The 23,899-nt window shown below is 39.4% G+C and overlaps 2 protein-coding genes across 7 annotated transcripts in view; both read left to right on the top strand.

Annotated features, from left to right (window-relative positions):
* The window catches only part of arhgap11a (Rho GTPase activating protein 11A), a 1,047,489-nt gene that overhangs the window by 875,320 nt on the left and 148,270 nt on the right, over window positions 1-23,899 (top strand). The window lies entirely within an intron of this gene.
* Window positions 1-23,899, top strand: part of LOC141378483 (cysteine-rich motor neuron 1 protein) — a 98,724-nt gene that overhangs the window by 72,253 nt on the left and 2,572 nt on the right. For 3 of the 6 annotated variants that reach the window (XM_087289947.1, XM_087289946.1, XM_087289950.1), the window contains 7 exons: window positions 488-641; window positions 12,824-12,945; window positions 15,060-15,305; window positions 18,079-18,294; window positions 18,510-18,725; window positions 20,603-20,701; window positions 23,241-23,410. In XM_087289947.1, the coding sequence (XP_087146073.1) occupies window positions 488-641; window positions 12,824-12,945; window positions 15,060-15,305; window positions 18,079-18,294; window positions 18,510-18,725; window positions 20,603-20,701; window positions 23,241-23,410 (1,223 nt within the window). The remainder of the gene's footprint in view (window positions 1-487; window positions 642-12,823; window positions 12,946-15,059; window positions 15,306-18,078; window positions 18,295-18,509; window positions 18,726-20,602; window positions 20,702-23,240; window positions 23,411-23,899) is intronic. The other 3 variants (XM_087289949.1, XM_087289948.1, XM_087289951.1) reach the window with 1 other exon arrangement.

Genomic DNA, 23,899 nt, shown 5'->3' with positions numbered 1-23,899 from the left:
ACTTCCCCAAAACATTACACATTCTCCTCCTGCAGTTTGTTTTGAAGAGATGACGCTTGGCGTTTCTGCACCAGCAGCAGCATCGACACGCTTTAGAATCAAATAATCACGCTTGATTTAGCATATTCATGCATTCATGAAGTTTTCTTCTGCATAATCCCTTTATTAATCTGGGGTCACCACAGTGGAATGAACCGTCAACTTATCCAGCACATGTTTTACACAACGGATGCCCTTCCAGCTGCAACCCAGTACTGGGAAATACCCATACACACTCATTCACACTCATACACTACGGCCAATTTAGTTGATCAGTTCCCCTATAGCGCATGTGTTTGGACTGTGGGGGAAACCGGAGCACCCGGAGGAAACCCACGACAATACAGGGAGAACATGCAAACTCCACACAGAAACACCAACTGACCCAGCCGGGACTCGAACCAGCGACCTTCTGTTTTTTGACTGTATACTCTTGTTGTCTTTCCAGATGAAACCTGTCCTGATGTGTCCATGTACTGCTCTCTGGACTGCCCCATGGGTTTCGAGAAGGACAGCTATGGTTGTGATGTGTGTGAATGTAGTGTTTCCATACCGAAGTGCCGCCCCATGACCTGCAGCAAGACGTGTCCGTATGGATTTGTGTAAGTTTATATTACTGCATAGCAAACATACACTCACCGGCCACTTTATTAGGTACACTTGTCCAGCTGCTCGTTAACGCAAATGTTTTAATCAGCCAATCACATGGCAGCAGCTCGCTGCGTTTAGACATGTAGACATGGTCAAGACGATCTGCTGCAGCTCAAACTGAGCATCAGAATGGGGAAGAAAGGGGATTTAAGAGACTTTGAGCGTGGCATGGTTGTTGCTGCCAGACGGGCTGCTCTGAGTATTTCAGAAACTGCTGATCTGCTGGGATTTTCACGCACAACCATCTCTAGGGTTTACAGAGAAAAAGTGGAAATATCTAGTGAGCGCCAGTTCTGTGGGCGCAAATGCCTTGCTGATGCCAGAGGTCAGAGGAGAATGGCCAGACTGGTTCCAGCAACAGTAACTCAAATAAGCACTCGTTACAACCGAGCTCTGCAGAAGAGCATCTCTGAACACACAACACGTCCAACCTTGAGGCGGATGGGCTACAGCAGCAGAAGAGCACACCGGGTGCCGCTCCTGTCAGCTAAGAACAGGAAACTGAGGCTACAATTCACACAGACTCACCAAAACTGGACAATAGAAGATTGGAGAAACGTTGCTGCTCTGATGAGTCTCCATTTCTGCTGACACATTCGGATGCTCGGCTCACAATTTGGCCTCAACAACATGAAAGCATGGATCATCCTGCCTTGTATCAGCGGTTCAGGCTGGTGGTGGTGGTGTAATGGTGTGGGGGAGATTTTCTTTGGGTCCATTAGTACCAATTGAGCATCAACGCCACAGCCTACCTGAGTATTGCTGCTGACCATGTCCATCCCTTTATGAGCACAGTGTCTCCATCTTCTGATGGCTACTTCCAGCAGGATAACGCAGCATGTCATAAAGCTCAATCATCTCAGACTGGTTTCTTGAACATGAAGATGAGTTCACTGTACTCAAATGGCCTCCACAGTCACCAGAGCTCAATCCAATAGAGCAGCTTTGGGATGTGGTGGAACGGGAGATTGGCATCATGGATGTGCAGCCGACAAATCTGCAGCAACTGTGTGATGCTATCATGACAATATGGAGCAAAATCTCTGAGGAATATTTCCAGTAGCTTGCTGAATCTCTGCCATGAAGGATTAAGGCAGATCTGAAAGCAAGATGGATCCAACCTGGTGCTAGTAAGTGGTACCTAATAAAATGGAAAAGAGCCATCTGACCCAGCTGGGACTCGAACCAGCAACCATCTTGCTGTGAGGCCACAGTGGAACATAAAATGTCATTATTACAAGTGTTTCTGGAGTTCCATTAGAGCATATGAATCAGTATATCAAAACCTTCGCTTCATTTCAGCACAGCGATCAAATGCGTGTTGAACACCAATGCGCCTGTATGTGAGTGTGAGCTGCGATTCTGCATAGATGTGTATATAAAGCACGAGCCCTCACTGGAGGATAGACTTTCATGTATGCCCGGGATCTGACTTTCCTGGATCATTTCAGAAGTCAGGATCCTCTCTCCATCTCGCTCCGGAGGAAATCCCTGTTTATAGTGGCGCATGCCGAGATCCTCTTCTGCTTTGAGCCTGTTTGTTGCTGGCGTTTATTGCCAGAAGGAAAAACAGATACAACAAAGATCTGGAAACAAACACTAAGATCACGAGCGTCTGAGTCGAGATGATCCTCCTCTGCTTATGAAATATCTGCGGCTGCTTAAAACAAACCCCTGCAGTTCACAAAACCCTGAGCTGTTATGCGTTTTAAACAGTTTGTTCAGCTTAAAGATTCGTTGCACGTTACTTTTTTTTATCCAATTTAAGCTTGATGTAGATATGGTAAGAGGTAATTTACATGACTACAAAACTTTTATAAATGACGAGATATTATAGAGATGGAATTTTAAATTATTTATAAAAGATATAATTGTACAGCACATGGTTATTTGCTATATCCTTGGGTTAAACACAATGGTGACCTTGACTAAATGTAAGTGTAAATAGACTTCATAGTGTTAATGTTAGCCTATGGTGAAACATGATTATAACACAGGCTTATATAGAGTTAACCTAGGGTTATATGCAATGCTAACCTTTTTCAAAGTATGAAACATTAACCCAGGGTTAGAAGTGGCATCAGAATACTGTAAAATACACTTGTTTATTAATAAGCATTAAACATTCTGTAACCCAGTGTCACACTGAGGCTAAATAATGTAACCAAGGGTTAAACACAGTGCTAACATTTAAGTATAAAACATTGTTTAACCCATGATTAAAATGACTTGGGTTAATGTTAATCCAGGGTTAAAGTAACTACAGCACAGTGGCTACATGATGTTAACCTTGGGTAAACACAGAGCTAACCTTCTTTAAATACAAGTGTAAAACTGTTTAATCCAGGATTTAAATGACATTATTGGGTTAATGTTAATCCAGGGTTAAAAGTGACTACAGCACAGAGGTTAAATTATGTTGATCCAGGGTTAGACGCTGTGCTAAATTTCTCTAAATACTAATGTAAAACATTGATTACCCAGGATTAAAATGACCTCATGGGCTTGAGGTTAACCCAGGGTTAAAATTAACTACAACACAGAAGCTGAATTATGTTAACCCAGGGTAAACACAGTACTAAACCTCTCTAAATACAAGTGTGACTAATTGTTTAACCCAGGATTAAGATGACCTCCTGGGGTTAATTTTAACCCGGGTTAAAAGTGACTACAGCACATGGGTAAAATAATGTTAACCCATGGTTAAACACAGTGCTATTTTTGTCTAAATACAAGTATAAAATATTTTTTAACCCAGGGTTAAAATTACTTTACTTAATTAATGTTAACCAAGGGTTAAAAATGACTACAGGACAGGGGCTAAATTATGTTAACACAAGGTAAAAACAGAGCTAACCTGCTCTAAATACAGGTGTAAAACATTGTATAACCCATAAATAAAATGACCTTATGGGGTCAATGTTAACCCAGGGTTAAAAGTGCCCACATCGCATAGGTTAAATTATGTTATCCCAGGGTAAACACAGCCATAACCTTCTCTAAATACAAGTGTAAAACATTGCTTAACCCAGGATTAAAATGACCTCATGGGGTTAATTTTAACCCAGGGTAAAAGTGACAGCACATGGGTAAAATAATGTTAACCCATGGTTAAACACAGTGCTATTTTTGTTTAAAGAAGTATAAAATATTGTTTAACCCAGCATTAAAATGAATTTACTGGGTTAATGTTAACCCTGGGTTAAAAGAGACTGCAGCACAGAAGCTAAATTATGTTAGACCGCATGGTAAGCACAGAGCTAACTTCACTAAATGTAAAACATTATTTAACCCATGATTAAAATTACCTCATGGGGTTAAACTTGACCAAAGCATGGGGATTAGATTATGTTAACCCAGGGTAAACACAGTGCTGAATGTCTATAAATACAAGTGTAAAACATTGTTTAACCCAGGGTTAAAATTACCTCATGGGCATAATGTTAACCCAGGGTTAAAAGTGACTACAGCACAAAGGTTACACTTTGTTAACCCAGGGTTAAGCACAGTGCTAAACCTCTCTAACTACAAATGTAAAAAAATGTTTAACCCAGGATTAAAATGACCTCATGGGGTAAATTTTAAACCTGGGTAAAAGTGACTACAGTATATGGGCGAAATACTGTTAACCCACAGTTATACACAGTGTTGTTTTGTCTAAATACAAGTGTAAATTATAGTTTAACCCAAGATTAAAATGACTTCATTGGGTTAGTGTTAACCCTGGAATAAAAGTGGTGAATTACTTGCAGTGCTAATCTCTGGAAGGGATTTTAAAATTGAAATATGCTTCTCTAAATATAAGTATAAGCATTTTATAAACGATGATTATTATGATATCATAGGCTTAATGTTAACCCAACTCAATTATGTCTTGACATAATTCCAAAAGATATATTGTAAGGTTAATTGTGATGGTCTTTTCAGTCTAATAACAAGTATCAAATATTTAACCCAGGTCTAAAATATTTTAACCCAGGATTAAAGATAATCTTGTCACTTTTAAGTGATTGTATTTTTTTATTTATGATTCAGTATGGAGCCTTTTTACATTTTGCATGTTTCTCTGCAGCAGAAGTGGTCATAGTTGGTAAATGACCATTGATCACGTCTTGTGTGGGTCTATTATGTGTCCATTCAGGTAGGCTGTGTTACAAAAATCACCAACGTGTGAATCAAAGCATCAGATGATTAATTAATAACAACTTCATGATGGAGTCTTCATCATAGGTCAGAGCTGAACCTTAGTAACTCCTCTTGAATGCGGCTAGTCCCCTCGGCGGGCAGCAGTACAGTAGTGTTGACTGCTGAGGCAGCATGTGGATGTCTACAGTACACAAACACAGAGCCGCGCCGCTCGTGACCCACAGCTCCAGCTTTGTTTAACTGCTGACTCCACACATATTTCAGCCGCTCTTCACGTCCTGTCAAATCCAATGACATTTTAGCCCCATTGAGAAGGGGAAGCAGTTTAACACCCCTTTTGTGCGCAGTTCAACCCGTTCGACTGTGTGAAATGACAATATAAACAGACCCTCATCCTCTGACACACACCACTCAAGCAGCACCGTCTTAATCAGTGACCCGGACCACAGAGATAATCCTTATCACACATCGAGTTCATTTTAAACCTGGAAGGCATGCATCAAATAAGATGAAGTCATTTGAACCTTTTTTATTTTTGTATTTACAAAGATATCATTGTGTTTACCCTGGATTAATGCTGTTTTACCTATTTACTGCATTCAATTTTAACCCTGGGTTAAACAAGATTTTGCACTTGTATTTAGACAAAGATATAATAATGTTTTTTTTCCTGGGTTATTGCTGTTTTAGCGATGTGCTGTAGTCACTTTTAACCCTGGATTAAAATTAACCCCATGAGGTAATTTTAACCCTGGGTTAAACAATATTTGGCACTTGTATTTGGATAAAACTACCATTAGTTTTACTCTAAGTTGATGCTGTTTTATCTATTTAACCCTAGTTATACCATTTAACCCTGGGTTAACATTAAACCTATGTACTTATTTTAACCCTAAGTTAAGTAATATTTTGCACATGTATTTAGACAAAGATATCATGTTATTCTACCTTAGATTATTGCTGTTTTACCCATGTACTGTATTCACTTTTAATACTGGGTTAACATTAACCCCATGAGGTCATTTTAACCCTGTGTTAAACAATATTTTGCACTTGTCTTTAGACAAGTATACTATGTTATTATAACCTGGATTAATGCTGTTTTACTTATGTTCTTAATTCACATTTAACCCTGGGTTTATATTAACCCTATGCAGTAATTTAACCCTGGGTTAAACAATATTTGTCACTTGGTTTTAGACAAAGTTGGCATTTGTTTTAGCCTGGGTTGATGCTGTTTAACCATGTACTGTAGTCACATTTAACCCTGGGTTAACATTAACCCATAAAGTAATATAACCCTGGGTTAAACAATATTTTGCACTGGTATTTAGACAAAGATATCATATTAATTCTTCCTGGGTAAATGCTGTTTTACTTATGTACTGTAGTCACTTTTACCCTGGGTTAAACAGTATTGGCACTTGCAGTTAAACAAATATAGCATTTTGTTTTACCCAGGATTAATACTGTTTTAATGTGCTGTATTCACTTTTAACCCTGGATTAACATTAACCCTATGATGTAATTTTAACTCTGGGTTAAACAATATTTGGTACTTGTTTTTAGACAAAGATAGCATTTTGATTTACCATGGGTTAATGTTGTTTTACTTAAGTACCGTAGTCACATTTAACCCTGGGTTAACATTAACCCATAAGGTCATTTGACCCTGGGTTTAACAATATTTTACACTTGCATTTAAACAAAGATAGCATTTTGTTTTACTTATGTACTGTATTCACTTTTAACCCTGGTTTAACATTAACCCTATGATGTAATTTTAACTCTGGGTTAAACAATATTTGGCACTTGTTTTTAGACAAAGATAGCATTTTGATTTACCATGGGTTATAATGCTGTTTTACCTAAGTACTGTATTCATTTTAACACTTTATTAACACAAACCCCATATTGTAATTTTAACTCTGTGTTAAACAATATTTAGCACTTTTATAGTATGTTATTATACCCTGGATTAATATTGTTTTACTTGCGTCCTTAATTCACTTTTAGCCCTGGTTTAATATTAAACCCATGCGGTAATTTAACCCTGGGTTAAACAATATTTGTCACTTGTTTTTAGACAAAGTTGGCATATTAATTTACCCTGGGTAAATGCTGTTTACCCATGTACTATAGTCAAATTTAACCCTGGGTTAACATTTACCCATAAGGTCATTTAACCCTGGGTCAAACAATATTTTGCACTTGTATAGTATGTTATTATACCCTGGATTAATGCTTTTTTACTTATCTTCTTAACTCACTTTTAACCCTGGGTTTATATTAACCCCATGCAGTAATTTAACCCTGGGTTAAACAATATTTGTCACTTGGTTTTAGACAAAGTTGGCATTTGTTTTACCCTGGGTAAATGCCGTTTACCCATGTACTGTAGTCAAATTTAATCCTGGGTTAGCATTTACCCATAAGATCATTTAACCCTGGGTTAAACAATATTTTGCAGTTGTATAGTATGTTATTATACCCAAGTATAGTATGTTATTATACCCTGGATTAATGCTGTTTTACTAATGTTCTTAATTCACTTTTAACCCTGGGTTTATATTAACCCCATGCAGTAATTTAACCCTGGGTTAAACAATATTTGTCACTTGGTTTTATACAAAGTTGGCATTTGTTTTACCCTGGGTTAATGCCGTTTACCCATGTACTGTAGTCAAATTTAACCCTGGGTTAGCATTTACCCATAAGATCATTTAACCCTGGGTTAAACAATGTTTTGCACTTGTATAGTATGTTATTATACCCAAGTATAGTATGTTATTATACCCTGGATTGATGCTGTTTTACTTATGCTCTTAATTAACTTTTAACCCTGGGTTAATATTAACCCCATACAGTAATTTAACCCCGGGTTAAACAATTTTGTCACTTGTTTTTTGACAATGTTGGCATATTAATTTACCCTGGGTAAATGCTGTTTACCCATGTACTGTTGTCAAATTTAACCCTGGGTTAACATTTACCCATAAGATCATTTAACCCTGGGTTAAACAATATTTTGCACTTGTATAGTATGTTATTTTACCCTGGATTAATGCTGTTTTATTTATCTTCTTAATGCACTTTTAACCCTGGGTTAATATTAACCCCATGCAGTAATTTAACCCTGGGTTAAACAATATTTGTCACGTGTTTTTAGGCATATTAGTTTACCCTGGTTAAATGCTGTTTACCCATGTACTGTAGTCACTTCTAACCCTGGGAATAACAATATTTTACACTTGCATTTAAACAAAGATTTAGTTTTACCCAGGATTAATACTGTTTTCCTATGTACTGTTGTCAGTTTTACCCTGCATTACCATTAACTCTATGAAGTCATTTTAACCCTTGATTAAACAATATTTTGCTCTTGTATTTAGACAAATACAGCATGTTTTTTTTTACCCTGGAATAATGCAGTTTTACTTTTAACCCTGGATTAACATATACCCCATGAGGTCATTTTAACCACTGGTTAAGCCGTATTTTACACCAGGTTTATTCATGTCTGAAAACTAAAACATAGGGTTATAGGTCAGGGTTAAAACCAGTGAACATTTATAGTTATTTTTATAACAACCAGCATCATATTTGTCCAGCAGTTGTTAGTGAACTGTACAACTGTGTGTGAGTGTGTTTGTGTGTGTGAGTATTTGCGTGTGTCTTTTATATATGTGTATGTTTGTTTGTGTGTAATGTATGTGTGTCTATGTGTATGTATGAGTGTATTTGTGAGTGTGTGTGTGTGTGTGTGTGTTCATGAACATGTTTCCTCATTTCTCTGGACTCATACAGTGCAGAATAAAACAGAAGCAGATGTCTGTGAGAGCGCCGGGGCATCTGGATCCGGTGTGTGTCGCACTTTTACAAACGCTCCTGTTTGACGAAGTTTAATGAATCAGGACATTATTCACATAAAAGTGTCCAGCGTTATTATGAGGCATTACGAGACGTGCTTTGATCTGCCTTCAGAGGTTTGAAGCCGGAATCAAAAGCTTTTAAATGTTTTCTCAAAGTTCCAGTAATATTAGTAGAGCTATCATGCAGAAATCACTTTTATAAAGTGGTTTAACCCCAGTTGTGTGTGTGTCAGCAGTGTGTGAATATACCCAGTCTCTAATGGTCAACATGAATGAATGGTGTTTGTTCTAATCAGACTTGATAAAAGAAACACTTTGATTGACATTCTCCCTTTGTATGATGTCATCAAAGGTGGAAAGCCCCGCCCACTAGTGCCTATATCTCCCTCATAAACAGCAGCCCTGAGTGAGAAGCAGCCGTCTGTCCATGAGAGTGTCTGAGCTGCTGAAGATAATGTCAGCATAGACTAAGAGGATTATAGATGTGAAGTTTTAGATTAACAACACCTGATCAGCACACCTGACACTTGCACACCTGACCAGCACTGACAACACACACACTGCTGTTTTATGTCTGATGCACAGCTGCCTGTAGCTCCGCCCACTTCTGAAAACACCACAATCTCATTTGCATTTAAAGCGACAGTCACCAAAATGCCACAATTAAGATCAAAGCCTGAAAGGGTCAGTTTCAGAGAGCTAGAGCACATTATCTGTGTGCTGTTTTCAGCTCAAACACACACACACACACACACACACACACACTAGAGACAGCAGATACGCATTTTACATCTTATAAAAAGGAGTATAATAGATCCTCTTTTAATCAGGGGTGCCGAAATTCTGTCCTATGAAGGGACAAAAAAACTATCTTGATAGAAGACTGTGGACCAAACATGAAAAGTTGCCATGGGGTCAATTCCTAATTTATTACACGACATAATAATAATAATAATAATAATAATAATAATAATAATGATAATAATAATAATAATAATTCCTTTCCCAGTGCTGGGTTGCAGCTGGAAGGGCATCCGCTGTGTAAAACATATGCTGGATAAGTTGGGGTAACACTTTATTTTGATGGTCCATTTGAGTATTAGTAGACTGTCTGCTTAATATCTCCTGATGCTGCTCCTTCAACACATTTAACTGACTACAAGAGACTCAGCAGGTACATGTCAACTTACACTAACCCCAACCCAGACACTAACCCTAACCTAACAGTCTTCTTATAATCTAATGAGAATTAATTGCAATGCAACTTAAATTCAACTAACGGACATCAAAATTATTGGGCTAAATAATCAATAAATAAAAAGCATTACTTTAATTATATTAACCGAAGCAGTATTACTTTTACTTTTTATTTATTTATTTTCGTGTTTTTACTCGTCCAGAACAGAAATTATTAAGGAAATTACTAATATGATAGATAAAAAAGAGAAGGTAGTTGGAATTTTTATAGATTTAAAGAAGGCATTTGATACAATAAATCATAATATATTGGTAAATAAATTAGAAAGGTATGGTATTAGAGGAGTAGCCTTGGACTGGATTAGCAGTTATTTAAAAAATAGGCAACAGTTTGTGAAAAAATTGGCAACTATAAATCGTCATATCTGAATGTAAAGTGTGGCATACCACAAGGATCAGTTTTAGGTCCAATATTGTTTATAATTTACATTAATGATATGTGTAAGATATCAGAGTTGTTTAAGTTTATTTTATTTGCAGATGATACAAGCATTTTTTGTTCTGGGCATAATTTACCAAAACTTATGGAGTTGATTAAAACAGAAATTAAAAAATTGAAATTATGGTTTGACGTAAACAAATTGTCATTAAATATAAGTAAAACAAAGGTTATGTTATTTGGGAAATTAAAAAAATAGTTATAATATAGATTTACAAATTGATAATGAAGTTATAGAAAGAGTGTATGCAACTAGATTCTTAAAGTTTGAGAACAAACTTTGAGGCTGGCTTGTGAAAGCCTGATGGTAGATAGATAGATAGATAGATAGATAGATAGATAGATAGATAGATAGATAGATAGATAGATAGATAGATAGATAGATAGATAGATAGATAGATAGATAGATAGATAGATAGATAGATAGATAGATAGATAGATAGACAACAAGTCAAACAAGCCAACCCCCGCTTCTCTACGATGTTCTGATGCTGAGATATAGCTGCTGTTATATCGTTGCTAGGTTAGTCTGTTTTGTTGCTATGGATTTGATTGACAGCTTAGACTGATGATGTATCAAAGCTTCTTGCCAGTATGAACAGTTAAAACAACCCCCATGTCTCTGTCACACTGCAACATGACGATATCAATCTGAACCTCTATAACAGCAGTCTATGGGACAGTTGCTAGGGTGCAGTATGTGGTAGTTGGGGTGTGGCTAGAAAGTTGAAAGGCCATCAGTGATTGGCTGCTGGCTAGACTGAGTTAAATGAGCTCAGTTATTAGTCTGTAGGACAGTCAGATGCAGAGTTATGAGCTCACAAAGTTTGATCCAATGTAAAGTCAATGAGAGTCTTTTGCAATGGAAGTCTATGGGACGGTTTCTAGGGTCCAAAAGTGGTTGCTAGGGCGTGGCCAGAAAGTTTAAAGGTGATCAGTCATTGGCAGTTTGATAGTCTGAGTTAAATGAGCCCAGTTAGAAGTCTGTGTGACATTCTGACGCGGAGTTATGAGGTCACAAAGTTTGATCCAATGTTACGTCTATGGGATTTTTTCTGACGGTCCTGGGATGTTTTTCGGAAAACCGAAAGTTGGATCAGTCGGAAAAGATATAGCAACTCGAGTCAGAATAGTTCGGAGGTCTAACACGAGTTTGATGGTCGTAGCTTGAAAGGCCGAGGAGGAGATAGAGTTTAATTTTTAGTCTCAGAAGAAGAAGAAAAATATTAAGTTTAATAGGATAACAGTAGTCTAGCTTGCTACACAAGCCAGCCTAATTAAGTTTCTTGGTGTTGTATTGGATCATAAAATTAGTTGGAAACCGCGAATAAATAATGTGATATCAAAGTTGGTAAAAATTGTAGCAATAGTGTATAAAGCAGGATTTATCCTGGACAATAAATCAATGTATATATTATATAACACATGTATGTTGCCATACATGAGTTATTGTGTTGAAGTTTGGGGGAATACATATAAATCTAATTTACGATCCTTATGTACAATGCAGAAAAAAGTAATTCGATTAATAGAAAATGTCGGGTATTTAAATCATAGAAATCCTTTATTTTTTAAATTAAAGATACTTAAGTTCAGTGATTTGGTTAAGTTTAAAACAGCACAATTTATGTTTAAAGCTAGGAATAAACTACTTCCGATAGGTATACAAAAGTTTTTCGAAGAACGACAAGGGGGATATAACCTAAGAGAAGAACTAAATTTTAGGGGGTTGAAAACAAGAACAACTTTAAAACGTTTGTGTATGTCTGTATGTGGTGTAAAATTATGGAACAGTCTAGTTCAGACTCTAAAACAACGTCAGGATATTGATCAATTTAAAAAAACTGTATAAATATATATTAATAAAGGAATATAATGATGAAGGTTACTGAAAAATGATAAGAAGAGAAAGGTATGATAACATTTTAATGGCTATTTGCAGTACTAGGTTGTTGTTGCTGTTTTTATTTTGTCTATTTGCAGTACTATGTATTTTTTTTTCTTTTTCTTTTTTCTTTGGGTCTATGTTACAAAATGAAAAGGTACAAATGGAATTAAACATATGCCAAAAGGATCAAATTTGTTTCATGTAAAAAGAAGAGATAAGTAAAAGAATAAATAAGTTTAAGTAATAAACGAATGATGTATAGGGTAATGGGGTGGGAGAATAATAAGCTTATGCTTCATCCCGCTCCATTTTCGACCGTGTTGAAATGTATTTCTTTTTGTTAATGACATTTTATGTGTGATAGTTTTGTTCGAAAATAAATAAATCAAATTAAAATCAAATCAAAAATCTTCTTGATTTAAGATGTTTTAGATATTTGCATTAGAAGCGGTTCAGAAACTCCAAGAAAAGCATTTTCTGTGGTGCATCTTCTCCTGTGGTGATCCTCTGCTGTTTTCTGTGTGTGTTCAGCAGGAATAAGCACGGCTGTGAGATGTGCCGTTGCGTCAGGTGTCCTCCATTCAGCTGTGAGAAAACCTGCAGCGGCGGCTTCAAGAAGAGCAGGAAGGGCTGCAGCGTCTGTGAGTGTAAAGGTGAGACCAAAGCATTCATTAGCATCCGGTTATTATACAGCGGGGAAAATGAGCATTGAACACGTCACCATTCTTCTCAGAAAACACACTTCTGATGGTGCTGTTGACTCGAAATTTTCTCCAGATGTTGATAACAACCAAAGTAATCCAAATATGCAAATCGAATTAGTTTACAAATGAATGTATGCATAATAAAATAAATGACACAGGGTAAAAGTGATGAACAGATGAAGAAAGGGAGGTGTAGTTCGGCACTGAAAGCCCAGACAGCAGCTAAAATCTCTCAGTAGTTCTTCAGGACTCCTCTGCCCTTCCTCAGTTGCTTCAGTCCAACATCTACATTAGCAGGAGGATGAAGATCAAACCATTTCAGCAAGACAATGATCCAAAACACAGCCCAGGAGACTCTCAGATGCTTTCAGAGAAAGAAAATCAAGCTGTAGAATGGCCCAGCCAATCACCTGACCCCAATCCAATAGAGAATACAGAATAAAGCTCAGATTTGATAGACGAGACCCACAGAATCATCATGATTTACATGCTCTGTTGAAGTCTGTGAGAAACTCACACCTGAGCAATACACCAAGTCCCGGCTGGCTCAGTTGGCGTTTCTGTGTGGAGCTTGCATGTTCTCCCATTGTTGGCATGGGTTTCCTCCGGTAGCTCTGGCTTCCCCCACTGTCCAAATACATGCGCTGTAGGGGAATCAGGTAGGCTAGATTGTCAGTGGTGTATGTGTGTGAATGAGATTGTATGGATGTTTCCCAGTGATGGGTTGCTGCTGGAAGGGCATCCGCTGCGTAAAACATATGCTGGATAAGTTGGCGGTTCATTCCGCTGTGGCGACCCCAGATTAATAAAGGGACTAAGCCGAAAAGAAAACGAATGAATGAATGTGTTGTGTCATGTGTGTGTGTTGTGTTATGTGTGTGTGTTTGTGGAGTTGATTTCAGTCATGTTCATTCTGTGTTCGGTCACACACACCTCATAAAATCTCTGCAGTTTTCTCAAACATCTGGATGACTTTTTAGCAAACCGGTTAAACATTTACAGGGATTAAAACATCACTGAAACTCTCTAATAGAAACACACACACACACACACACACACACACACATGCTGCTTAATTTATCTACAGAATCATTCATTTATTCATTTTTCTTCGACTTAGTCCCTTTATTCATCAGGGGTCACCACAGAGGAATGAACCGCCAACTATTCCAGCATATGTCTTACACAGCTCATGCCCTTCCAGCTGCAACCCAGTACTGAGAAACACCCGTACACACTTATTCACACACACACACACACTACGGCCAATTTAGTTGATCAGTTCCTCTATGTGCGCATGTGTTTGGACTGTGGGGAAACCGGAGCACCTGGAGGAAACCCACGCCAACACGGGAAGAACATGCAAACTCCACACAGACACGCGTGTGTGTTCTTAAATTACAGCATGTTAAGCTCTCTCTCTCTCTCTCTCTCTCTCTCTCTCTCTCTCTCTCTCTATCTCTTTCTCTCTCTCTCTCTCTATCTCTCTCTCTCTCTCTCTATCTCTTTCTCTCTCTCTCTCTCTATCTCTCTCTCTCTCTATCTCTTTCTCTCTCTCTCTCTCTATCTCTTTCTCTCTCTCTCTCTCTATCTCTTTCTCTCTCTCTCTCTCTATCTCTCTCTCTCTCTCTCTCTATCTCTTTCTCTCTCTCTCTCTCTATCTCTTTCTCTCTCTCTCTCTCTATCTCTCTCTCTCTCTATCTCTTTCTCTCTCTCTCTATCTCTTTCTCTCTCTCTCTCTCTATCTCTCTCTCTCTCTCTCTCTCTATCTCTCTCTCTATCTCTTTCTCTTTCTCTCTCTCTCTCTCTCTATCTCTCTCTCTCTCTCTCTATCTCTTTCTCTCTCTCTCTCTCTATCTCTCTCTCTCTCTCTCTCTCTATCTCTCTCTCTATCTCTTTCTCTTTCTCTCTCTCTCTCTCTCTATCTCTCTCTCTCTGCCGCTGTAGTATTGCCTCTTCTTGTTGAATCACTGAATGCCTCCTCCTGTTAGATGCTTCGGGCTAAAGCGTGTGCTGAGTGACTGAATGTGAATGTACTCTTCTGTCTGTTGTGCTTCTGTCAGACTCAGAGGTGTTGGTCTCCAGCACCAGCTCCTCCATCACCAGCGTCTCCTCCTCCTCCTCCATCTCCTCCAGTGGGTGTGTGTTATCGGGCGGCCGGCGGCTCCAGGATGGGGAGGTTTGGCATGACGGCTGCCGGGACTGTTTCTGCCATGCTGGGCGAGAGATGTGTGTGCTGATCTCCTGTCCTGTGCCCACATGCGCAAACCCTGTGCTCAGAGAAAACCACTGCTGCCCGACCTGCGACGGTATTTACATCAATTACTGGCTGATAAGTCCATGCTCAGTTGGGTTCAATACTGGTTAGTTTTTCCTCCGCTTAATGTGCATTATTACTCTCAGGGTTGCCAGGTCCAGGACAGTTTTCCAACCATGTAAACGTTGTTACTGTCAGGGTTGCCAGGTCTAAGAAAATTGACCAACCTTGATAGCATCTAACCTGTAAGCATCATTACTTTAAAGTTGCCAAGTCCAAGGCATCTTTTCGGTCATGTAAGCGCCATTACTCCCAGGGTTGCCAGATCTAAGAAAATTGCCCAGCTTTGAAAGCACCATTACTTTTAGGGTTGCCAGTTCTAAGACAACTTTTCAGCCATGTAAGCATCATTTCTCACAGGGTTGCCAGGTCTAAGAAAATTGCCTGACCATGTAAGCATCATTACTATTAGGGATGCCAGGATTAAGAAAATTGTCCAGCCTTAAAAGCACCATTACTCTTAGGGTTGCCAGGTCCAAGAAAACTCTCCAGCCATGTAAGCATTATTTCTCCCAAAGTTGCCAGGTCTAAGAAAATTGCCCAGCCTTGAAAGCACCATTACTTTTAGGGTTGCCAGGTCCAAGACAACTTTCCAGCCACGTTAGCAATATTAATCCCAGGGTTGCCAGGTCTAAAAAAATTGAACAGGTTTGAAAGCATCAATACTCAAGGTTGCCATGTCTGTGAGCCTTTTCCAACCATAAAAGCATCATTACTCCTGTTGTTGCCATGTCCATGAGCTTTTTCCATTCTCACATCAGGGTTGCCAGGTCTAAGACAATTTTCCAGCCTTGAAAGCAAAATTACTCTTAGGCTTGCAGATCGAAGAAATTTTCCAGCCTCATAAAGTTCCAGGGCTAAGAAAATTGCACAACCTTGAAAGCGCCATTATTTTTAGGGTTGCCAGGTCCAAGACAACTTTCCAGCCATGCAAGTATTATTAATCCCAAGGTTGCCTGGTCTAAGAAAAGTTCCCAGCTTTGAAATTACTCATCATTACTCTTAGTGTTGCCAGGTCCAAGACAACTTTCCAACCCTTTAAGCATCATTACTCTCAGGGTTGCCAGGTCTAAAAAAAATTGACAGGTTTGAAAGCATCAGTAGCTAGAGTTGATATGTCAATGAGCTTTTTCCAGCTTTGAAAGCATCATTACTCTTAGGGTTGCCATATATGAGCTTCTTCCAGTCTTAAATCAGGTTTGCCGGCTCTAAGTAAGTTTTCCAGCTCTGTAAGCATCATTATTCTAGGGTTGTCAGGTCTAAGAAAATTGTCCATCCCTGTAAGCATCATTATTCTAGGGTTGTCAGGTCTAAGAAAAAATTTCCACCCTTGAAAGAATCATTACTTTTAGGCTTGCCAGATTGAGGAAAATGTCTAGCTCTGTAAGCATAATCACTCTCAGAGTTGCCAAGTCTAAGAAAATTGTCTGGCCTTGAAAGCATCATTACTCTAGGGTTGCCAGGTCCAAAAACATTTCCATTCCTATTAGTACATTTACATTTAGTCATTTAGCAGACGCTTTTATCCAAAGCGACTTACAAATGAGGACAAGGAAGCAAGTATCATTACTCCCAGAGTTGCCAGGTCTAAGAAAATTGTCCAGTCTTGAAAGCATTATTACTCTTAGGGTTGAGATGTCAAAGAAAATGTCCAGCCTTGTATGCACTATTATTCTAGGGTTGCCAGGTCAAGAACATTCTCCAGCCCTGTAAGCATCATTACTCTTATGGTTGCCTGGTCTTAAGAAAATTAACAGCCTTGAAAGCATCATTACTTCCAGGGTTGCCAAATTTAATAAAGTTTGCCAACCTTTTAAGCATCATTACTCTTAAGGTTGCCAGGTCTAAGATAATTGTCCACCCTGAAAAGCATCATTACTCTTAGGGGCTGCCAGACCTAAGAAAGTTTTCTAGCTCTGGTAAGCATCATTACTCTTAGGGTTTGCCAAGTCCAAGAACATCGTGCAGCCTTGAGTGCATCGATACTCTTAGGGATTCCAGGTCCTAGAATCTTTTCCATTGCTGTAAGCATCATTAATGCTAGGGTTGCCAGGTCTAAGAAAGTTTTCTAACCCTGTAAGCATCATTGCTCCGAGGATTGCCAGGTCCAAGAAGATTTTCCAGCCCTGTAAGCATCCTTATTCGCATGGTTGTCAGGTCTAAGATTTGCCCAGCCTTGAAAGTATCATTACTCTTGGGGTTGCCAGGTCAAGAAAAATATCTAACCATGTAAGCATAATCACTTTCAGGGTTGCCAGGTTTTAAAAAAATGTCCAGCCTTGAAAGCATCAATACTCTTAGGGTTGCCAGGTCTAAGAAAGTTTACAGCCTGGTAAGCATCATTACTTCTAGGATTGCCAAGTCAAAGAACTTATTCCAGCCCTGTAAGCATCATTATTCCCAAGGTTGCCAGGTCTGAGAAAATTTGCCAGCCCTGTAAGCATCATTACTCTTAGGGTTGCCAGGTAGAATCAAATTTTCCAACCCTGTAACCATCATTAATTCCAGAGGTTGCAGTTCTAAAAATATCGTCCAGCCTTTTAAGCTTCATTAATTAGGGTTGCCAGATTCAATCGATTTTTAACCCAATGACATCTCAAAAATAGCTATTGTTTCCCTTTTGTAATTAGAGCTCATGTTTGCATTGATTTTGAAGTGAAGTGTTGTGTGTAAAGACATCAATGAATGTTTTTTTGCTCTTATATATGCTTATTATTGCTAATCTGATCCTTTGTGTCTGGTTTTGTGTCTGTGTGTGTGTTCAGAGGAGTCGGGCAGTGGTCAGCTGGAGCCCGAGGACCTGCTGGTGTGTCGGTCTCCTGCCGGTCAGCTGTATGTGGAGGGAGAGTCGTGGAGTCTGGACGCCTGCAGCCGCTGCACCTGCAGACGAGGACGAGTGCTGTGTGACTCTGAGATCTGTCCGCCGCTGCTCTGCCACACACCTGTCAGGAGCACAGACAGCTGCTGCTACACCTGCCCAGGTGGAGAAAACACACACACACACAATAATAATAGTAATAAGTGCATCATCTGGGTATTTAAAGTGCACTGATTCTTTCTAGAATACAGTGTGACTGCACTACTCACACTATTAATGCTATAAAATGCTGTAGAATGGTGCATAAGTAAGGGATGCACCTTTAGTGTACATGTTCAGGTGTGTGTGATGTAGATCATGTGTGTTTCTGTGTGTCAGAGGATGGTCTGGAGCTCCCGGTGGACGGCGGTCAGCAGGATTTCTGTGTGTCCAGCAGCGGTGAGGTTTTGCGGGCCGGAGACTCGTGGAAGGAGAACCCCTGCACCAGCTGCACATGCAGGAACGCCAGTGTCCAGTGCTTCTCCCAGCGCTGTCCATCTGTCCACTGCAGAGTCCCAGTGCTGCGCAAGGGCCAGTGCTGCCCACAGTGCCTCGGTACACACACACACACACAGACAAACGCACACACTCTAGACACTAACACACATAGTAATGTTATCAATTTGTATCACTAAATAAGGAGGCATCATATCCGTCAAGTAAACTGTGGGTTCCACAAGACTCGGTTCTTGGACCCTTGCTTTTCACATAATATATGCTACTGCTAGACTATATCAATAAAACAAGTTAATTTCCACTGTTATGTCGACAATACTAACTCTACACACACACACACACACACACACCTTTTAAGTTTCCCTATTTTATAGGCTCACCCCATAGCTGTAATAATGTTTCTACTGTACAGAATCTACACTCACCGGCCACTTTATTAGGTACACCTGTCCAGCTGCTCGTTAACGCACATTTCTAATCAGCCAATCACATGGCAGCAGCTCAGTGCATTTAGACATGGTCAAGATGATGGTCAAAGCGAGCATCAGAATGGGGAAGAAAGGGGATTTAAGAGACTTTGAGCGTGGCATGGTTGTTGCTGCCAGACGGGCTGATCTGAGTATTTCAGAAACTGCTGATCTACTGGGATTTTCACGCCCAACCATCTCTAGGGAAATATCCAGTGAGCGGCAGTTCTGTGGGCGCAAATGCCTTGTTGATGAAGCCAGAGGTCAAAGGAGAATGGCCAGACTGGTTCCAGCTGATAGAAAGGCAACAGTAACTCAAATAAGCACTCGCTACAACCGAGCTCTGCAGAAGAGCATCTCTGAACACACAACACGTCCAACCTTGAGGCGGATGGGCTACAGCAGCAGAAGAGCACACCGGGTGCCGCTCCTGTCAGCTAAGAACAGGAAACTGAGGCTACAATTCACACAGACTCACCAAAACTGGACAATAGAAGATTGGAGAAACGTTGCTGCTCTGATGAGTCTCCATTTCTGCTGACACATTCGGATGCTCGGCTCACAATTTGGCCTCAACAACATGAAAGCATGGATCATCCTGCCTTGTATCAGCGGTTCAGGCTGGTGGTGGTGGTGTAATGGTGTGGGGGAGGTTTTCTTTAGTACCAATTGAGCATCAACGCCACAGCCTACCTGAGTATTGCTGCTGACCATGTCCATCCCTTTATGAGCACAGTGTCTCCATCTTCTGATGGCTACTTCCAGCAGGATAACGCAGCATGTCATAAAGCTCAATCATCTCAGACTGGTTTCTTGAACATGACGATGAGTTCACTGTACTCAAATGGCCTCCACAGTCACCAGAGCTCAATCCAATAAAGCGGCTTTGGGATGTGGTGGAACGGGAGATTGGCATCATGGATGTGCAGCCGACAAATCTGCAGCAACTGTGTGATGCTATCATGTCAATATGGAGCAAAATCTCTGAGGAATATTTCCAGTAGCTTGCTGAATCTCTGCCATGAAGGATTAAGGCAGATCTGAAGGCAAAAACGTCCAACCCGGTACTAGTAAGGTGTACCTAATAAAGTGGCCGGTCAGATTATTTGCTTGTTTTAAGTAAAACTCACTTATTTTTTAACTCAATATTTCTGAAAACAAGACTATATGCTTTGCTTGTCTAGAAAATGCTTCTTGATTTAAGAATTGGTCGACATTTGAACTAGAAACCAGACAAAAACCTTAAGAACAGCATTTCACACACACACACACACACGCAGAGTGGAATGAAGCTGTTTGCTGGTGTGTGGATCAAACAGAGACTCTGTGACAGAATGAATCCAGAATGTTTTCCAGCAGTGTATCCGCATGTGCTTCCTGTTCTCAGATCATCACATCTCGTCATCAGCTGCCACTGTTTTCTCATCTTTTCCTTGTTTTCCGTGCTGGAGTGCCTCTGGAGGAGGTTTGTGTGACGCTGATGATGTGAAAGTGTGTTTTTGTGTGCAGACGTCAGCTCTACGACAGCTCCAGTGTTTGTGTCGAGCGCAGAAGCTGAACAGCAGACTACTGAGAGCTCCTGGACTACACCAACACTGAGTGCCACAGGTACACACACACAAACACACAAACAAACGTGCTTTAGCTCTTTATTGCATATTTATTGTTTATTAGTTCGTTTCATTTTTAATTGTTTAATTTAAGTATTTGTAATCTTTATTTGTAAATAATTTTTTTTACTATTTAGATTTATTTTAATTTATTTTATTTGTGTTTTTTTAGTGTATTTTGTTTAGTGTTTGTATGATGGAAATTATTAAAATGATTTTAACATTTTTTTTAATTATTTACTTATATTTTTTTAAATAATTAGTATTTTTAATTAAATTTTATTCCTTGTTTTTTTGTCACATTTTATGTTTTTTTATTAATTAATTCTGTTAATTTATTTATTTATTTTTTGAATGATGGAACACTACATTTAGATAGTGAAGCATAAAGATATGTGAATGTATTATACAAGTTTATAAGAGGGCGACGCAGTGGTGCTGTGGGTAGCACGTTCGCCTCACAGCAAGAAGGTCGCTGGTTCGAGCCTCGACTCAGTTGGCGTTTCTGTGTGGAGTTTGCATGTTCTCCCTGCGTTCACGTGGGTTTCCTCCGGGTGCTCCGGTTTCCCCCACAGTCCAAACACATGCAGTCCAGGTGAATTGGGTGTGTTAAATTGTCCGTAGTTTATGAGTGTGTGTGGATTTTTCCCAGAGATGGGTTGCTGCTGGAAGGGCATCCGCTGCGTAAAAACTTGCTGGATAAGTTGGCGGTTCATTCCGCTGTGGCGACCCCGGATTAATAAAGGGACTAAGCCGACAAGAAAATGAATGAATGAATGAAGTTTATAAGATCTTCCTGATCCATACAACTTCGTGCCTTAGCTTTACAGATAACTCTGGCACAACATGTCATGTTGAACATTGTCCCTGTATGTATGTACATGTATATATGTGTGTATATATATATATATATACACACACATATATAACAGTTGAAGTCAGAAATATTAGCCCCCCTGAATCATTAGACCCCGTTTATTTTTTTCCCCCAAATTTCTGTTTAACAGAGAGGAGATTTCTTCAACACATTTCTAATCATAATAGTGTTAATAACTCATCTCTAATAACTGATTTATTTTATCTTTGTCATGATGACAGTAAATTATATTGGACTTGATATTCTCCAAGACACTTCTATACAGCTTAAAGTGACTTTTAAAGGCTTAACTAGGGTAATTAGGGTAGCTAGGCAGGTTAGGGTAATTAGGCAAGTTATTGTATAACGATGGTTTGTTCAGTAGACTATCGGGGAAAACAATTTGCTTAAAGGGGCTAATAATATTGACCCTAAAATGGTGTTTAAAAATCTAAAACTGCTTTTATTCTAGCCGAAATAAAATAAATAAGACTTTCTCCAGAAGAAAAAATATTATCAGACATACTGTGAACATTTCCTTCATAAAAAATTCACCTGTTAAAAATCATTTGGGAAATATTTAAAAAATAAACAAAAAAAATCAAAGGGGGGCTAATAACTCTGACTGAAACTGTGTGTGTGTGTGTGTGTGTGTGTGTGTGTGTTAGTATGTATGTATATATATATATATATATATATATATATATATATATATATATATATGTGTGTGTAGTCTATGCAAAAAATTGCCCACCCCTCAGTGGCAGTATAATTATGTGCTTTTTCTTCATAAAAGAAGATCGATAATGTCATGTTTTTCCCACATACAAGCAGAGTTGCTCCACAGTTTGACAAATATTTCAGCTATTGGACAACATCATGTACTTTTGAGGCTGTGAGAATGTAGTTATTTAGATTGCAATTATGCAGTTTATTTATAAGGACAGTGCCTATTTTGAAATATTTATAATTTCTGAGAGAAAGCGCGTCGGCGTCCATTAGCCTATCCACAAGACGGCGCCAGGACCACATAATAAGCCCTTCTTAGAAGATTAAAGTTGTGTGTTTTGTAACTACAGCTGATCAAATCATTAATAAGCTGGTTAGTGATATGAGTCGATCTCTCTCTCTTGTATAGATTGCAACTGCGCAGTTTATTTATAAGGACAGTGCCTATTTTAATACAGCTACTTTCCTATCCTGGTTCTCAACAGTGTTATGCAGAGACCTCATCTCGAACACCCCCTCCTTAAACACAACAGCAGTCTGGTAGTGATTGCGTTGCTTTTTTCAGGGTTAATTATTGTGATATCCCGATTGCAACAGAGAAATACTGTAGACTGTAACACTGTAAGAAGATATCTCTGTGGACGGAGGGCATTCATGTCAAGTTCAGCCTTATAATCTTAAAATGTGAGCAAAATCAGCTGTTTTGTCATCACTTCAGACATTACGCTAGAGAATCATTCAAACACTAGCTCTACAGTGATGTTAGTGAATGAGTAACGGCTTCTGCTGTTCTGATGTCAGCTGCAGATGTGAATGAATGGCGGAAGAAAGTAGTTCCTAATACATGTGTGTGTATAAATAAATAAATAAACAAATAATTGGTACTGAACGAGTGAAAGTGCTGCTGTCAGCATTGTGGTTTTACATGTATGTGTGTGTGTGTGTTCTGCAGATCTGGCGCAGGCTGTCCCGGGTCAGATGGAGACGTGGTTCATCTATCAGTCTGCAGCCTGGATTCTGTCCGGAATCCTGCTGGCGCTGCTGGTTTTCATGATCGCCGTGATCCTGCTCAACAGGAGGAAGAGCTGCGTTCAGATGTCCTGCTACGGCGCTCCCAAAAAGGTACATGACACAAACATGATCAACCACCGGCCCCTTTTCACAAGGCGAATTTAACCCAGCTCAGTGGTCACCTTACAGCAAGAAGGTCGCTGGTTCGAGTCTCGGCTGGGTCAGTTGTCATTTCTGTGTGGAGTTTGCATGTTCTTCCATGTTGGCATCGGTTTCCGCCAGGTGCTCCGGTTTCCCCCACAGTCCAAACACATGCGCTATAGGGGAACTGATGAACTAAATTGGCCGTAGTGTACAAGTGTGTGTGTGTGTGTGTGTGGATGAGTGTGTATGGGTGTTTCCCAGAACTGGGTTGCAGCTGGAAGGGCATCTGCTGTGTAAAACATATGCTGTAATAGTTGGTGGTTCATTCTGCTGTGGCGCCCTCTCTGTACAAACAGAAAAAGAGAAGTGTTTTTAATAAAGTGCCTGGTGCATAGAGAGGAAGGAGTTCACCCTATACAGTAGGTGGTTTGTCAAGCCCACTCACCTGTATGGAGC

Source organism: Danio rerio, chromosome 17 (genome assembly GCF_052040795.2).
Source record: "Danio rerio strain M-AB ecotype USA chromosome 17, GRCz13ab, whole genome shotgun sequence".
NCBI lineage: Eukaryota > Metazoa > Chordata > Actinopteri > Cypriniformes > Danionidae > Danio > Danio rerio.
This window is presented reverse-complemented; position numbering and strand designations above follow the sequence as displayed.